At 47.4% G+C, this 16,993-nt stretch overlaps 2 protein-coding genes across 2 annotated transcripts in view; one reads left to right on the top strand and one right to left on the bottom strand.

Moving 5' to 3' along the window:
• S1PR4 (sphingosine-1-phosphate receptor 4) overlaps nucleotides 1-16,993 on the top strand; it is a 147,492-nt gene that overhangs the window by 123,090 nt on the left and 7,409 nt on the right. The gene's annotated exons all lie outside the window — the stretch shown is intronic.
• On the bottom strand, nucleotides 13,554-16,033 carry LOC307207333 (lamin-B2-like). Its single transcript, XM_079961103.1, has 5 exons — nucleotides 15,959-16,033; nucleotides 15,727-15,834; nucleotides 15,322-15,441; nucleotides 15,051-15,155; nucleotides 13,554-14,394 (listed from the first exon to the last, which is right to left on the bottom strand). The coding sequence occupies exons 1-5, from the start codon at nucleotides 16,013-16,015 to the stop codon at nucleotides 14,353-14,355; spliced, it is 432 nt and encodes a 143-aa protein (XP_079817229.1). The 5' UTR covers nucleotides 16,016-16,033; the 3' UTR covers nucleotides 13,554-14,352.

Raw genomic sequence — 16,993 nt, 5'->3', positions numbered from 1 at the left:
TAAAAGTAGGTATATGGGGGGGGGATAAAAAAGATTTTTAATTAAAAAAAAAAGAAAGGGAGAGAGAGGGGAGGAGGAAGGGGTTAACAAAGAGGGGGTTAAAAAAGGAAAAGAGAGGGGAGCATGGGTAATAAACAAGATGAGCTTGAGCTCTTGGTACAGCAAATTAAATATGACATAATAGGCATCACTGAAACCTAGTGGGATAAGTCCCACGACTGGAATGTAATAATGGAGGGTTACAATCTATTTCAGAGAAACAGACCAGACAAGAAAGGAGGAGGAGTGGCGTTATATGTCAGGGATGTGTATACCTGTGAAGAGATCCAAGATTTAGAACCTCAAAGCCAAAGTGAGAGCATTTGGGTCAAAATTAAGGGAGAGAAGAATAACAGGGACCTCATTGTGGGAGTTTACTATAGATCCCCAAGCCAAACGAAGGACATAGATGATGCCTTCCTGGAACAGATGGCCAAGCATGCAAAAGGAAGGGAGATAGTAGTAATGGGGGACTTCAATTACCCGGATATTTGCTGGATGTCAAACTCAGCCAAGAGCAATAAGGTCAAACAGATTCCTCACTGGCCTTGCAGACAACTTCATTGTCCAGAAAGTGGGAGAAGCAACAAGAGGAACAGCCATTTTAGATCTGGTCCTAACCAATGTTGATGACCTGGTTAGTGGGGTAGAAGTGGAAGGATCATTAGGCACGAGTGATCATGCTCTTCTGAAGTTTACTATACAGCGGAAAGGAGCAGCCAAGCATACTAGGACTCAATTTCTTGACTTTAAGAAAGCCGACTTCATAAAACTTAGGGAAGTGCTGGGTGAGATCTCATGGACAGTAATACTAAAAGGAAAGGGAGTTCATGATGGCTGGGAGTTTCTTAAGAGGGAGATAGTAAAAGCACAACTTCAGGCAATCCCAATGAGACGGAAACATGGAAGGTGCCTAAAGAAGCCAGGGTGGCTATCTAAAGAACTTTTAACTGAGTTAAGATTAAAAAAGGATGTGTACAAAAAACGGAAAAGGGGGGAAACCACCAAAGAGAAATTCAAACAAATAGCCAGCACGTGTAGACACAAAGTCAGAAAAGCTAAAGCACAGAATGAACTCAGGCTTGCTAGAGAGGTTAAAAGCAACAAAAAAGGCTTTTATGGGTATGTTCGTAGCAAAAGGAAGAACAAAGAAACAGTGGGGTCACTCAGAGGAGAAGATGGTGAAATGCAAACAGGGGACACAGAAAGGGCTGAACTCCTCAATGCCTTCTTTGCCTCAGTCTTCTCCGATAAAGAAAACAATGCCCGACCTGAAGAATTTGGAGCAAATGATTCAGCAGAGGAAACACAGCCCAGAATAACTAAGGAGATAGTACAAGAATACTTGGCTAGTCTAGATGTATTCAAGTCTCCAGGGCCAGATGAACTGCATCCAAGAGTATTAAAAGAACTGGCAGATGTGATCTCAGAACCACTGGCAGTCATCTTTGAGAATTCCTGGAAAACAGGCGAAGTCCCGGCAGACTGGAGGAGGGCAAATGTTGTCCCTATTTTCAAAAAGGGGAAAAGAGAGGACCCAAATAATTACCGCCCAGTCAGTCTGACATCAATACCAGGGAAGATTCTGGAGCAGATCATTAAGCAAACAGTCTGTGAGCACCTAGAAAGGAATGCTGTGATCACCAATAGTCAGCATGGATTTCTGAAAAATAGGTCGTGTCAGATGAACCTGATCTCGTTTTTTGACAGAATTACAAGCCTGGTAGATGAAGGGAACGCAGTGGATGTAGCCTACCTTGATTTCAGCAAGGCATTTGACAAGGTGCCCCATGATATTCTTGTAAAGAAGCCGGTAAAATGCAGTCTTGACTATGCTACCACTCAGTGGATTTGTAACTGGCTGACTGACCGAACCCAAAGGGTGCTCATCAATGGTTCCTCTTCATCCTGGAGAAGAGTGACTAGTGGGGTGCTACAGGGTTCTGTCTTGGGCCCGGTCTTATTCAACATCTTTATCAACGACTTGGATGATGGACTCAAGGGCATCCTGATCAAATTTGCAGATGACACCAAACTGGGAGGGGTGGCTAACACCCCAGAGGACAGGATCACACTTCAAAGCGACCTTGACAGATTAGAGAACTGGGCCAAAACAAACAAGATGAATTTTAATAGGGAGAAATGTAAAGTATTGCACTTGGGCAAAAAAAATGAGAGGCACAAATACAAGATGGGTGACACCTGGCTTGAGAGCAGTACATGTGAAAAGGATCTAGGAGTCTTGGTTGACCACAAACTTGACATGAGCCAACAGTGTGACGCGGCAGCTAAAAAAGCCAATGCAATTCTGGGCTGCATCAATAGGAGTATTGCATCTAGATCAAGGGAAGTAATAGTGCCACTGTATTCTGCTCTGGTCAGACCTCACCTGGAGTACTGTGTCCAGTTCTGGGCACCACAGTTCAAGAAGGACACTGACAAACTGGAACGTGTCCAGAGGAGGGCAACCAAAATGGTCAAAGGCCTGGAAACGATGCCTTATGAGGAATGGCTAAGGGAGCTGGGCATGTTTAGCCTGGAGAAGAGGAGGTTAAGGGGTGATATGATAGCCATGTTCAAATATATAAAAGGATGTCACATAGAGGAGGGAGAAAGGTTGTTTTCTGCTGCTCCAGAGAAGCGGACACGGAGCAATGGTTCCAAACTACAAGAAAGAAGATTCCACCTAAACATTAGGAAGAACTTCCTGACAGTAAGAGCTGTTTGACAGTGGAATTTGCTGCCAAGGAGTGTGGTGGAGTCTCCTTCTTTGGAGGTCTTTAAGCAGAGGCTTGACAACCATATGTCAGGAGTGCTCTGATGGTGTTTCCTGCTTGGCAGGGGGTTGGACTCGATGGCCCTTGTGGTCTCTTCCAACTCTATGATTCTATGATTCTATGATTCTAGACGGGGAGAAAAAAGGGTAGTTTCTTCCTTTCTGTGATCTCCTTTGTCATGCGGCTTTTCGCTGTTTTCCTTGCTGCTGGAGCTCCGGTCGGCCTCAGCCACGTGTTTTTTCGGAGCCTCTTTTTCCTTCCCGTGCTCACCTACCTCTCCTCTTTTTTCCCATCGGCAGAGATGGGGGCAGCAGCGGTAAAGTTGGGGCTCCTTTTTCTGTCTTTCTTTTTCTTCCTCTCTCCCCCTTTCTTTCTCCCTCTTTGTTTTAGCTCCACTGTTCTCCTGGTTTTGGAGCTTCTCTGGGCTGTTGGGGGGGGGGGTCGGGTGCCTTTCCGGCTCAATCTCAGTCCTGGGGGGGTGTTTTGGCTCTTTTGGTAGACTCCCGGGCACCCCCGATTCCTCTCCGCTGGCGGAGTGGCGGCAGCAGTCTTGGGAGCCTGGGAATCGGCCAGACAGCCTTTTACTCTGGCTGGATTCAGGAGCTCTTTTCTGCTGTTGCAGCCGCTATGCTGCCTTGCCGGAAGTCCTTTCTCTTTGTCTTTGTGACCTCTGATAGTCTCCACAAGCGGGTTGAAACAAAATTGCAATCCTGTGTGGATTTTTCCGTTCGTCCAAGAGTCATATTTCAGACGGCTACCGTGTTTCATCGCTTCCATAAAGAAAAACACTCTTACCGTCTACTCATTACATTTCCACAGGTCTGTCACTCACTTTCAGTCCTCTGAGGAGGTTCTGCCAAGAATCCAATATGAAAACAAAGCTTCCTCCTCCCGATCATCAATCTTTTCGACAGGACCTGCCAAGATGGCGACTCCCTTTTTATTGCTGCGTCATCAAAAAGCCCTTGTTTTTTTCTCGATCTCCATATGCCAAACTTTTGATTAGTAAATCATTTCCACACAGTTTTTAATCATCCTGCTTAGGTCAGTTATGTGACGGTTCTTTCTTGAGGAGGGGTTATTGGTTAATCACATAGAAGAAAAGAAAAAAAGCCCCCCCCCCATTTCAGTCCCACTCCGACATACTGAACCTTTGATGTATTTTCTTCATATTATATTCCGTTAAATCCAACCCGTCACTCTCGTTTCACAGAGGTCACTTCAATTAGCAGTCTTCACTCCCGTTCTTCCCTTGAAATGTGTGCATTTGCTTCTTTTCTAATTATATATTTCGAGCTGCTGCAGCCAGTGTGCTATCAGAGACAGCGTCCGGGAGGGACTAGTGCCCTCACCCCCTTCTTTCGAATCCGGGGGTGATTTATGGCCACAGCAGGCAAAGGCAGTGTTCCCCATGTCCCTGGGGCAACAGGGAGGCTGCATACTCCCATATCAGCCTCTTAATTACCTCGTGTGAGCCGGAGAGATGGTATTGTCGGCCATCTTCCAATGCGCCCCTAGCGGGCCCCCCCTCCCCAGGAGCTCTGGTGTGGGTGGGTGGGTTCACCTTGAATCTCCCTGTGGCCCCCAATGCGAAAGAGTTTTGTGGCCCGATGAGCCAGCCCCTTTCCAGGCCTCTGGCCAGGGCCACCTTCAGTTGGGATCCAGCCCGGGGTAGCTGCTCAGGATGTAGCACTTTATGGCCATGTTAGGGGAGGGGTTATTGGTTAATCACATAGAAGAAAATAAGACCCAGAGACCCAGCTGCTCCAATCATTTTCTGTCACACTTCGCTTCAATTGTTTAAAAACTGCGAAGGGCAATGATTCATGGGCTCTCTGTTCCTGTGTATTCTGAACAACAGGACAGACTGCTAATAATGCTAATGTGTCAGCTGTTTTTTCTTCACTGCTTCCTTCTGCCATATTTGGAATAGTCAATTTTTGCACTGTGGTCTGAGCCCCTTGCGGGCATTGGTCCACCGAAGGTGGCATGGAATTTACATTCGACCCAGGCAAATTTTTGGCAAAGGAAGGTGCCAATGGAATTACCTTTGGCATGACCTCTGAGGAGAGAGGCTGGAAATCTAGAGGCTGGGATGGAGGGAACAATATTATGGTATTTTTAAAAGCAGCTATTGGTTGCAACAATGTGGGAGCATTCACAGAGACAACTGGTAGTTGGAGCAAAGGGTTAGAGAGCTTTCCAACTGCGTCTCTACAGATGCTCAGGATGTCTATGGAGTGCATCTCCCAGCTCATTCCATTTCTTAATGTCATAAGTACCCTCCTCTGGAAACCAGGAGCACAGTCTAGCAATCTCTAACAACAATTTTTCTACTAGGGGTGCTAAATGCTTATCATGCCCTGCCTGAGCTAGCAAAAATAACAAATTATTCCTATGCTTTTCCTGTTCATGTGAAAGCTTGCTTCCCATGATCTCACCTGAAGGGTAATAGACGCGCGTCTTTGAGGCTCGTTCCGAGCGAATGAGATCCTAAGTCCGGGAATCGTTTTGCAGGAGATGATCCGCCGCGACCGAGGGATAGCAGGTTGCTAGCTCCGAGGGGAGTGCAATCCTGGGGGTTTCCTTTCCCTGAAGTTTCCTTTTAGCTTTGCCTCACACGCTGAGGTTTGTTTACAAGCCTCACACGGTTCCCTTTTAGGTTTGCCTCACACGGGGCACCACTTGAGGCATTCACAAAGTAAAGGAAGGATTGAACTCTGGTTAATAAAAATACACACAGAGGCTTGAACCAGCAAGACTCTGGGAAGGGTGCATATAATAGTCTCTCTGTGCCTGTCCAGCCCCTGGCCCACGTGTAAGTAATTTTATTTACGGCCATAGGCCCATACAGGTAGAAACGAGACATAAATAACAACTTGTGCACAGCCACTAAAGCACCACTATAACAATAAAATACTATAGAATAGAATGGCATACTACGCCTTAGTTAGCTTGTAGTGCCCCTTGGCGTCGCTTTTGGGTAAGGACAGCGACCAGGAACCTTGCCACTTTCAGGGTCGTATGAGTATCCTTATCCTGCAAGAATTGGGCAAGGTGGAATTTTGGTGGGGTGCCCTCTAGTTTCTGTATGATTGATCCCAACAAATTTGCCCGTGGCACATTAAACAGGGGGCAAGTGAACATAATGTGCTGGAGCGACTCCGGTGTCTCCTTATCACATTCGCACATGGCGGGGGCTTGGCCCTTTCAGAATCTATGTCTCAGGACGTTGGAGGGAAAAACGTTGAACCTCGCTTTGGTGAAGGCCAGTCTATGGGCAACAGTCGAAAGGGAGGAGAGGTATGATGGAACGCAGTAAGTTAATGTGATACCAATGTTCTGAGGTGAACAAACACCTCCCCCCAGCATATAATTTCGCTGTAGATCGATGTCATCCAGTCTTTGGCGGATCAGTCTTTGAGCAGTAATTTGGTCTAGTTTTAGGGAATCTGAAGGAGAGATTCCATAACTCAGGAGTTTGGCATGAATTCTACTAGTCCAAGGGCTAGAGAATTCATCTCGCCATAAGCATTGGACAAGGTAGTGGTTTGGTAGTCTATGCCACAATGATAACCAATAATTGAAGACTTGCTTCCACAGGCAAGTTTCTAAGGATGCGATCTTCAATTCTAGTCGCATGGCTGCGTTACTTACGCACAGAGGGAGCATTAGGAGCCGACGTAGAAATTGATTTTGCAGTGTCTCGAGAGGAGCAAGATCTGTCATCACAGCCCAAAGCGGGGCAGCATAAGCAAGCACGGCAACCACTTTTGCCTTGAACACCTTTAGGGCCGAGGGAACGTGCAAAGCTCCATCCGAAAAAAAGAATCGGAGGAGCGCATATGACAGAGTTTTGGCCTTGTTAAGTAGGTGTTGAATTTGAGCTTTCCACCCCAAATTGTATTGAAAAATAACTCCTAGGTATTGAAATTTTAGAACTTGCTCTATTTTTGCTCCACCAAGCTTCCATTCGTATAATCTCCGGCTTCTGGAGAAAATCAGAATCTTGGATTTAACATGGTTGATGGTTAATTGGTTGAGTTGACAATACGTGGCAAAGATCTTCAGAGCTCTGATTAGTCCAACACGTGTATAAGATAGAATTACCGCGTCGTCCGCATATAAAAGGAGTGGGCAGCGGTAGTCCGCTAGTCTAGGCGCGTGTATACTTAAAGAAGAGTTAACTAGGGGTGCTCGCATGTCGCTGATAAATAGGTTGAATAGACAGGGAGCCAATATACATCCTTGGCGCACTCCCTTATTTATTGGTATCGAATTTGTGAGGTCGCCCGCAGGAGTAAGTCTCACTCTGGCAAGGGTATCTTCGTGGAGCTGACTTATAAGCCATAAGAGTCTTCTATCAATGCCCTGTTTCGCAAGTTTCTCCCATAGGATATTTCTAGGGACACTGTCAAAGGCTGCCTTTAGGTCTAAGAAGGCAGCACAAAGGTAGCCCCGGGGAGGAGAGGAGTACTTCCGTGCGAGATGATAAAGAACTATCGCATGATCGGTTGTAGAGCGTTTAGTTCTGAACCCTGCTTGTTCGTGGCCAATCTGATTAGTCTCATCTACCCATCGCAATAGTTTAGTCAGCAAGAAGCTGGCATAAATTTTCCCTATAATCGAAAGCAGGCTGATGTTACGGTAGTTTTCCGGCTCCGTTGGAGAACCTTTTTTATGAATTGGTACTATAATGGCCTCCTTCCATATTTTGGGGATGAGGCCAGAAGCGTTGATTGCATCGAAGGTTTTGGCCAAGATGCCAGCCCACCATTTTGGGTGTAGTTTAATGGCTTCGGCAGGGATCAGATCGGGCCCTGGGGCTTTACCCGGTTTCAGCTGAGCTATTAGCTTGGCTATTTCGTCAGGATCGGTGGGAGGCCAAATAGGTAAGTGGGTAAACAGATGCGTCAGATGGTCAGAGGGAGCATCCGCCTGTGAGAAGCATTTCTTCAGGAACAATTCCCATGTCGGTGCAGGGATGACTGCCCTTGGGTATTTCCTCACCCTTCTGTTGATCAAAGACCAGAATTCCCTGGATCTGTGTGATTTTGAAGCAGTAATCAAAGCCTGCCAGCGGTTGTATTGCCACTCACGTTTGGCAATTTTCTGCGTGCGTTTGTAAACTAGCTTGGCTTGTGCATAACTAACTGGCAGAGTAGATGCACCGGAGGTCTTATATACATTATATATAGCACGAAGGCGCTGTCTTGCTTGTTTGCACTGAGAGTTATACCAGGGGGCGCCGCAAGAATATTCATTTCGATTTAATATTTTGGGTGGTAACCTAAAGAAGGATGTAAGATCAGTCGTAAGATGGTGGAAGCATTTCAACACTATGCTATGCTCGTCTGAGGCAGAGCCTATGTTGGGATGGGGCCCAAGGATTTCTTTTTGAAAGAATTCCTGATACCTTTGAGCCTGGGTCTCCGACCATTTGATTCCTCTTACTTGGAGAGATTCGTTGGTTACCATCTGGGTCGCATGTCTATGAGCCTCCGACTGCCAGTTCAGGGAAAGCTTGGCTACAAGGGGAAGATGATCACTAGATTGTACATTCTCGATCTTAAAGGTGGAAATACACTTTAGTAGATCCCTGGAAACCAACAGGTAATCGAGGACGCTGTTTGATTTAACGCTCAGGTGGGTAAAATCCCCAGGAATATCAGGGAGGCATGTGCCATTTAAGGGGACCAGATTTAAATGGATGGCCATTTGATAGAGAAGTACTCCAGCCTCATTTGCTCTGTGGTCTTTAGAAGTTCTCCTCATGATATGTTCCAGATCATAATTATCAAGGTTTGGAGTAACCCACCATTTGGCTTTGGTCAGCGAGTCCCAGTTTGCTGCTGTGCGGGCGTTAAAATCGCCACCTATTATGGCCGGGGTATTAGGAAACTTAAAATAGCATGAGAGCAAATGCTCTTCTAGTGAGCCCCATTTAGAGCCAAGTTCGGGGGAAGAACCCCCGGGTGGCAAGTAGACATTTGTAACTAGAAGTGAGATCTTTTCCCCCGCAATCAGCCCGGTAAGGGCGTAAGGAGGCAAGGCCTGTTCTAGAGTAAATTTAGAATGTAGGTTGAGGGAGATGCCTATTATTAGGCCCCCTTTAGGGCGGCCTCCTTTCAGGGAGGGGCAGGCAGGGAGTTCTAGAAGCTCAAAGCCATTTAGAACAATTTTCTCTACTTCCCACGATTCTTGGAACAAGATGATATGAAACAGGTTAATATACTCCAAGAATTCTGGATCAAGTTTTTTTCCCTCCAGCCCGCAATATTCCAGCTGAGGACTGATAGGGGCGAGTTCCTGTTGTGTCCAATTCGCTGTCATTTCAGGGAGAGATGTGTGTCCTTAGGGGGCAGGGCAGACCCCGCAAAAAAGTCAGTTATTTAACTTTGCAGGGCTGGCACCTGCTGGGGGTACCTAGTCTTGAAGTTGGTAGTAAGGTGTTCTGACTGGTGCAACAGGACGGGTCTCCTGCAGGCTAGCCCAAGGGCGGACACTTCAGTGGGAAACTCCACAGGATTTGCTGAGGCTGCCCCACCGCGAGGTCTAAAGATCGCTGATGAAACCATTTGATTTATACGTCCGGCCGGGTCTTCAATCAAATCCGGGCCATTTTTTGATGTAGGTAGAACACTCCCCTGTCCTGCTGCTGGCGAAGATACTGGGGATGCTTGGCGTACTGGTACCGTTTGTATATCGGGTCTATGCCGCTCAGAGGAAAATGAGGACTCCTGTTCCGGCATTGATGGATTGGTTGGTAAGGAATTGTTTTGGTGGAAGGAACTCTGGGCTACATTCCTCAGCGGGGAACTCTTGGAGGGCGAGTCAAAATTTATCAAGAGTAGAGATGAGGGGCCTACTTGTGAGACAAAACCTGGGTCTGCCAAGCATCGGTGGGTTTTGCCCTCAAGTGGGGGAGGCATGGGTTTAGGGACTGAACTAGGGTAAGGAAGACTTCCTGCTTCCTTATAACACGGCTCTGAAGAGCTGACAGGATTATCCTGAGAAGTGAGCAGGACTTTTCCGTTCTTCTGGACATGTATGAGCTGATGATTAAGTACTTCTAGTCTATCAATTATTTCTTGTTGTTCCCTCGGTGGGAGGTCGCCAAAGGTGGCTAAAAGCTCTCTTTCCTCCGGCAGGGTCAGAAGATTACTTGCGCCGGTGGGTTTCTTTAGAGCTCGTGAGGGCGTAGAGTAAGTCCAGTTTCGGTGCAGATGGGTATCCTCCAGGAGAGGAGGCTCGATGTCCCGAAGTGCTCCCGACCTCTCCGGCAGAGTCTGCTCCTTGCCGTGACCGGCGAGTAGAAGGGGGTGGATCTTACTGTCTGTAAAAACTCTTGTTGGGGTGATATCATACCTAGCCAAGAGTGATTTCTGCCTGATGATAACTGAAGGGATCCTTGGAGAGTAAAACGCAAGCATCACTTTCTGTGGCCTGAAGTGCTGGTTCAAAGGTAACACTGCAATGAGATCGCATTGTGTGGTTTCTATGTTTAGGAGATTGCTTAGATGCTTTTTGACCCCACCCAGAGTGAGCCACCTTGCTGACCCTGCCCAGATGTTTAGGCAGATTTTCTTGGGTTGCAGGGACAACGCTTGATGCTTCAGTGCAGGATTTGGTCTATATTTGGGAATCACACTACCTTTTTTGGTTGAGGGTAAGGTTCTCTGGACGGGACGCGGGTGGCGCTGTGGGTAAAAGCCTCAGCGCCTAGGGCTTGCCGATCGAAAGGTCGGCGGTTCGAATCCCTGCGGCGGGGTGCGCTCCCGCTGCTCGGTCCCAGCGCCTGCCAACCTAGCAGTTCGAAAGCACCTCCGGGTGCAAGTAGATAAATAGGGACCGCTTTCTAGCGGGAAGGTAAACGGCGTTTCCGTGTGCGGCTCTGGCTCGCCAGAGCAGCGATGTCACACTGGCCACGTGACCCGGAAGTGTCTTCGGACAGCGCTGGCCCCTGGCCTCTTAAGTGAGATGGGCGCACAACCCCAGAGTCTGTCAAGACTGGCCCGTACGGGCAGGGGTACCTTTACCTTTTACCTTAAGGTTCTCTGGAACTTCAATTCCCCCGTATCTACAATTGGCTTAGACTTTAACCAGAAGTTATCAATTTTCTGCCCGAGGTTACATAGCTGGGAGGATAGCACATCAATCTTCTTGAATATGCAATTAAGGGTTCTGACCACAAGATGGAGATGTTCATGTTGTTCTTGTCTTGCGCAGTCCTCAGTTCCGGTGTCTTGTACCACCTTCAGTGGGACACCCTCTCCTCCTCCAAGCTTGCCGTTTGCAGTTTTAATCTGAGGTGAAAACAATTCCTCTGGTGTTGACGTTGTTTCTGGGGATATTAGTGGGTAGAAACGGTTCTGAGTTTTCACCCTATAGCAGTGTTCAGTGGGACCACTCCATTTGCCAGACACGGGGGGGTCGGTTTTTGATTGTTTGGCTCTTGGGGAGGGCAAAGCCTCGTCACAATCCCTTAGGCGTTTGCCTTGACCCATCGTTGTGAGTCGTTTAAAATAGCAGTGATTAAAAGGTAATAAAAGGTAATAAAAATACAACTGAGTGGGAGCTGGCGGGCAACCGGTGAGTCGAAGGCTGCTTCCAAGGCTGCCGGAGCATACAATTATCTGCTCGTTAAAGCTGATTTACGATGCAGGCTTTATAGTTATCGGCAATGTAAACTCCTAGCATGGACTCCAACACCCTGGTACAATCTTCAGCAAGAACTTGAAAGGCTGGGAGCCACAACACAAATTTAGGGAGGATTCAAAATGAGCTCCGGCAAATGCGTCTTATCTCATCGCCATCTTGAATCGCCTCCTGGCCCACGTGTTTTATTCACAGAAGAGCTTTTTACAGAATTTTTGTAAGAACCAATCAGATTCTTCTGAGCATTTCAACAAACCCAGGTGGGGACAAGTTAAACTACTAAAACTAATTAAGCATGGGGTAAACAAAGAACAGAACTACAAAGGAAGACATTTGGCAACCCCTGAGGTCATAAACAAGCAATATACATGATAAGGAGGGTGGCCAGGAGGACAGCGCCTGCCTGGCGAAGCAACTGGGCTGTGTACGTGACTTGTCAAGCGAGAGAGGAAATGGCCAGAGATGCAGAGGCTTGTGGGATTTGATTAGAAATTATTCTCAATGTATCAAACCCGGTCAACACAATGCATTCATCGTGGACACAATGGCTTGATGCATATTTTATAATTCCTCATAGTAATCCCACTTGACCCCACACTCTGGATATTTGCACTCCTACAAAAAGGAGCACAAAGTTCATGTCCCTCGTACCTACGAGACCACCACTCCTGGTATGTCCCACAGAGGAATTTACGATCTTCAAACAAAAACATCCTGGAGGTCCCGAGCCACAGGGAGGTTAGGCTGGCCTCAAACAGAGCCAGGGCTTTTTCGGCTGTGGCTCCGATCTGGTGGAATGCTCTGCCACAAGAGATTAGGGCCTTGCGGGATTTGACATCTTTCCGCAAGGCCTGCAAGACAGAGCTGTTCCACCAAGCCTTTGGCCAGGGCACAGCCTGACCCCCCTCCTTTGGCAATTTTCTCAGAACTCTTCCCAATGGTTGCCTTCAATTTGATTTGAAGTTGTTTATTATTATTATTATTATTATTATTATTATTATTATTATTATATTTTATTTTATTAATATTATTTTATTTTAATGAAATGATTTTAAAATGTTGTCTTATTTTATTGTTGTTAGCCGCCCTGAGCCCGGCTTCAGCTGGGGAGGGCGGGATATAAATAAAAAAATATTATTATTATTATTATTATTATTATTATTATTATTATTTTAAAGAGGCAATTTATCAAGGCAGAAGCTTTCATGGGCCAGAGCCCACTTCCTCAGACACACATAGGGCAAGTTGGCATTGGACTCCAGGCCTCTGATGTTCCTACATAAGACATTTGTAAGGTGCCCTGACTCTGCTGGCTTCCCTCGTCATCCTCGGGATGGTGCCCTTGCCTCACACAGAAGGCATGGATGCTCCAGATCCACTGCCATTCAGCAAAGGTTGTGTGTGTGTGTGTGCGCGTGTGTGTGAGCGTGAGAGAGAAGTGGCATCCAAAGGGGGGTGCCAGGGGGTATTCACAGGAATGTCTGTAGCAGGGAATTGCATCAGGAACCCACCTCCTTCCTTCTCTCCTCTCCACACCCACCCACCCCATAGGCAGGGTCTGATCCTTTCACATAGACATGCAAAAACACACAGCCTGTGTGCTTGGCGGTGGCTGGTATTCTTTTTGTAGAACGTGCTAGCAGAGGAAGGCCCGGCTCAGGTGCTGTGAATCTGCCTAAATAATAAATAGCGTTTAGATCTCTCAGCCAGCACAGCTTATACAAGCCCACATGGCTGACTGAGAGAGACTCCCACTTCCACAAAGGGGCTCAGATTGTGCAAAGGATTCTGTTCTCATCATCATATAACTGAGAAGAGGCACCAAAGCATAAAACAAACAGGAGACGGAGGTGATTATGTGATACATTGCTGTATTGTACATGCAGTCATACATATTAAAAAATGTGCACATTCTGTATAAACAAGGTATTCTGTATAAACAAGCTCTTCTCGCCCCCACCGCTGGGCTGTCGCGACCCGCCTGGCCGCCCGTTGGATTTCTTTTCCCTTTCTGTTTTATTTTTATTTAGATTAGGCCTTCAAGTGAGTTGCATCCATTGGATTCAGTGGGCCTTTGACTTGATTTGATACAACCCTGTTTCTAGGGTCATTCCGCAAGGAAGCAGCAATCTTAACCTCACTTGGGGAGTAAGCCCCACTGAAATCAACAAGACCTACTTCTGAGTAGACATGGTTAGGATTGTTCCCTGCTTGAAAGCATGGCAGCAGAACTTAGGCAGAGGAAGTTCTGCAATGACTTCAAACAAGCCTTGCCTTGAATCAGTGCTTCTCACTTCATCTCAGCTTCTGAGACCTCCATGCTCCACAGAGCTGCCCAAACTGTTTCAAGAGTCATTCTGTCCTAGGAGCTCCAGGCCTTCTGAGGCACACCTAGGGTCAATGGCATGAAAATATCATTAATCCTCACATTTTCCACCTGGTTTTATCTGCACAACCACTGGGGTTGCCCCTGAGGGCACAGGCAGGCTTACACCCAGGGTCACCGCTTGACCACCTCCCCCAGTACAAGAACAGGAGGGCCACAGAAGCAGACTGTCCACTCCAGAGTGACAACTTCAGCCATGCTTTCTCTTCCCTGGAAACTCCTGGAGCTGCATCACTCTTTGGCTTGCAAGTAAGACAACAAAGTAGACCATAGGCATTGCAAAGGGAAAGCAAATCTTCAAAAGATGGTGGCAGTTCTGGCTGATTCAAGTTCTCTCTTTAAGAAGTTTACTAAGGAACCATCTCCAAGAAAGAAAGAAAAAAAAAAGGAGTGATCATATGCAATGTATAAAAATAGTTTCAGTGACTCTGGGCAGAGTCCCTGGGCAGAGCAAAAAAAGGGAAGAAGATGAGCAGTCGGTTTCCCTTCCTCTCACATGACGGTGCAGCCCCTGGAGGTGGTCCTGGGATCCCCCTGGAGATAGAGAAGGAAGGAGGGGCATCAGGAAGCTCCCCAGGTGGCCCTGGCAGAACCCTCTCTCCTGCCCTGGCTAAAGATCAGAGAGGCAACTTGGATAGAGCTCAGCCTAGCTGTCCTCTTAGCAGCTTCTACCACTTGGGGACCGACCACCCTAGAGAGAGGCAGGGTGTGTGTGCCACAGCCAGTTGGGTGCAGGAAGGAAAGAAGAGCAGCTCCTGGGCACCACCCACAGCAGAGATGAGCAGCTGGGAGTCCCTCCCTCCAAGAATCTACCCTCACAAGTCCTCCCCTTTTCAAAGTGAGTCAGGACCCAGGAACACTCCCTCTGCCACCCCAGGGAGGAAGAGACTCCTGACTTGGCTAATTTCTTCACTTTCCCTTCTTGAGCAGAGTCAACTCCCAACTCCTTTAGTTACCTTTGATAACTAAAAGGCTGGGCCTAAGCTGCTCAGCCTCGCTGTGTGTGTGTGTGTGTGTGTGTGTGTGTGTGTGTGAGAGAGAGAGAGAGAGAGAGAGAGCGCAGCTGCCCCTTGAGAGAGACCAAGGTACCCCGTTGTCTCCTTGGAACCACCCCCAAACCATGGCTGCAGTCAGGCCCCAATCAATTCAACCCTTGGTGGGTGGGTGGAAGTGTTTTTTCTTCCAGCTACCTGCTGGTGAAAGAGGTCTTCCTCCCTAAACTCTGCCTCCTCATCTTCCTCCCCGTTGTTCTGCAGCACAGCAGACGACTGAGTCAAACTCCTCACAGCAACTTCCTGAGAAGAAGTAGGAGAAACACAGCTCATGTTGAGTGTAGCAGGTGCTCAGTGAATGCTCAAAGGCGGCTTCTTTGTCATGTCCTTGCATCAAAAGCAAGGCAACCTTTTCTTCACTATTTGGCTTCTCCAGCACCTCCACCCCCCACCCCTTCGGAGGACCTACCTCTCCATCAGAGTTCACCAGGTAGGTGCAGACACTGGTCCCGGTGCCCCAACTGGTCTGGTGCTTCCACACAAGGACAGAAGGTGGGCTGTGGGCCACCCCAGCATCAGCTGCCCAGATCTAGCAAGAAAGAGACTCCCTCATTCACAGGCAGGGCACCCTTGATCCTTCACCATGCCAGAGGGAGCAGCAATCCAAGCTGACCCCAATGGCCAGCCCTCCAAGTGGCAGAGGCATCTGGGCTTCCTGCAGGGAGCCTTTTCTCCACAGGCTGCAGAACCAAGGAGGTTCTGCGTCGGGCACGGAAGGTGGGCAGAGCGTGATCAGGTCTCTGGATACTGGGCAACCAATACCCTCCCTTCCAATGAGGAGGCCTTTTCTCCCGAGGAAAGAGCCATGACTTACTGTGACCGCCTGCCCAGCCCGGAGGACATATTTTGGGGTAAATTTGTAAGCCACCTCTTCTCCCTCGCCAATCTTTTTCTTCAGCCTCCAGTTCCCAAGAGATTGATCCTGAAGAAGAAGCAGCGGGACTCAGGGAGCAGCAAAACCAGCCCCAGGGCCAGGCCAGTCAAGGAGGGAAGCCTGAAGGCCCCAACAGTGCTTCTGAGCCAAGACGTCTCTTCCTGCAGCCTACCTTGTCAGAGCGGTTCTTCAGCTGAACATACTTCCCCTCTGGGTCCACGTCCTCCATGGTTTTTTTTTGGGGGGGGTAATATTTTTTATTAATTTTAGCATACAAAAAATTTAAGATATACCACACAAATTATTATACATATATCCTTATTTGGACTTCCTTCAGCATCTCTGATAGCCTTTCGTCTTAATTATTTCTCCTGCAATTCTTACCTTACTATTGCCTTTACATTTTCTAACAAATTGCTTCTTCCTTTCCATTTTTACAATATTAGAACAGCCCCAGATAAAAATCTCCCAACCATTATAACCTTATGGCCTTATGACTTTTATAAAAAAAAGCAATTAATAAGAGCAACATTTGTTCTAAAAAGGCACTAAAAAAGCAACATAAATTATTTATCTCACAATGGAGTGAAATTGAACCTCTGGTTACCCACACCAATGCGAGAAGCCTGGGCCGTGTGTTAGGGTTGGGGTTTCGCCTAGGTTGGCTCCCTTCCCAGGTGGATGATTTTCAAAGAGACTTGTTGACAGAACATGCAGCTCTCTCCTGGAGATGTTCTTGCTGTGGAGTTCAACTCCAGTCCTCAGCTCTTTCTATCCAAACCTCAAGTTGAAGGATGTGGAGAGAAATGGGCCTGGAAATAGTTTATTATGTGCGTCTATCATTGTTTCTGTTTTTTTCGTCCAGTGCTTTGTAATTTGTTAATGAAGCAAGAAGAAGTGTTCTGCCTGCTCTGATCTTGGGAAATCTTTTAGTTCTGTAGCAAGAAAGAATGAGTGCCAGGAGTTTTCTTTCCCCTCCCTCTTCCATTCCAGCCCCTTTTCCTTTTGTGGACTGTCTTATCACTGGTACCTATAGAATCATAGAGTTGGAAGGGACCCAAGGGTCATCTAGCCCAACCCCCTGCAATGAGGAATCTCAGCTAGTTCATTCATAACAGATGGCCATCCAACCTCTGCTTAAAAAGCTCCAAGGAAGGAGAGGCCGCCACCTTCCTAGCTAGTCCATTCTCCACTCTCAAACAGCTCC

This window comes from Podarcis cretensis (genome assembly GCF_951804945.1).
Source record: "Podarcis cretensis genome assembly, chromosome: 18".
In the NCBI taxonomy this organism is placed as follows: domain Eukaryota; kingdom Metazoa; phylum Chordata; class Lepidosauria; order Squamata; family Lacertidae; genus Podarcis; species Podarcis cretensis.
Note: the sequence above shows the minus strand (reverse complement) of the source record. Positions and strands in the feature narration are given on the sequence as shown.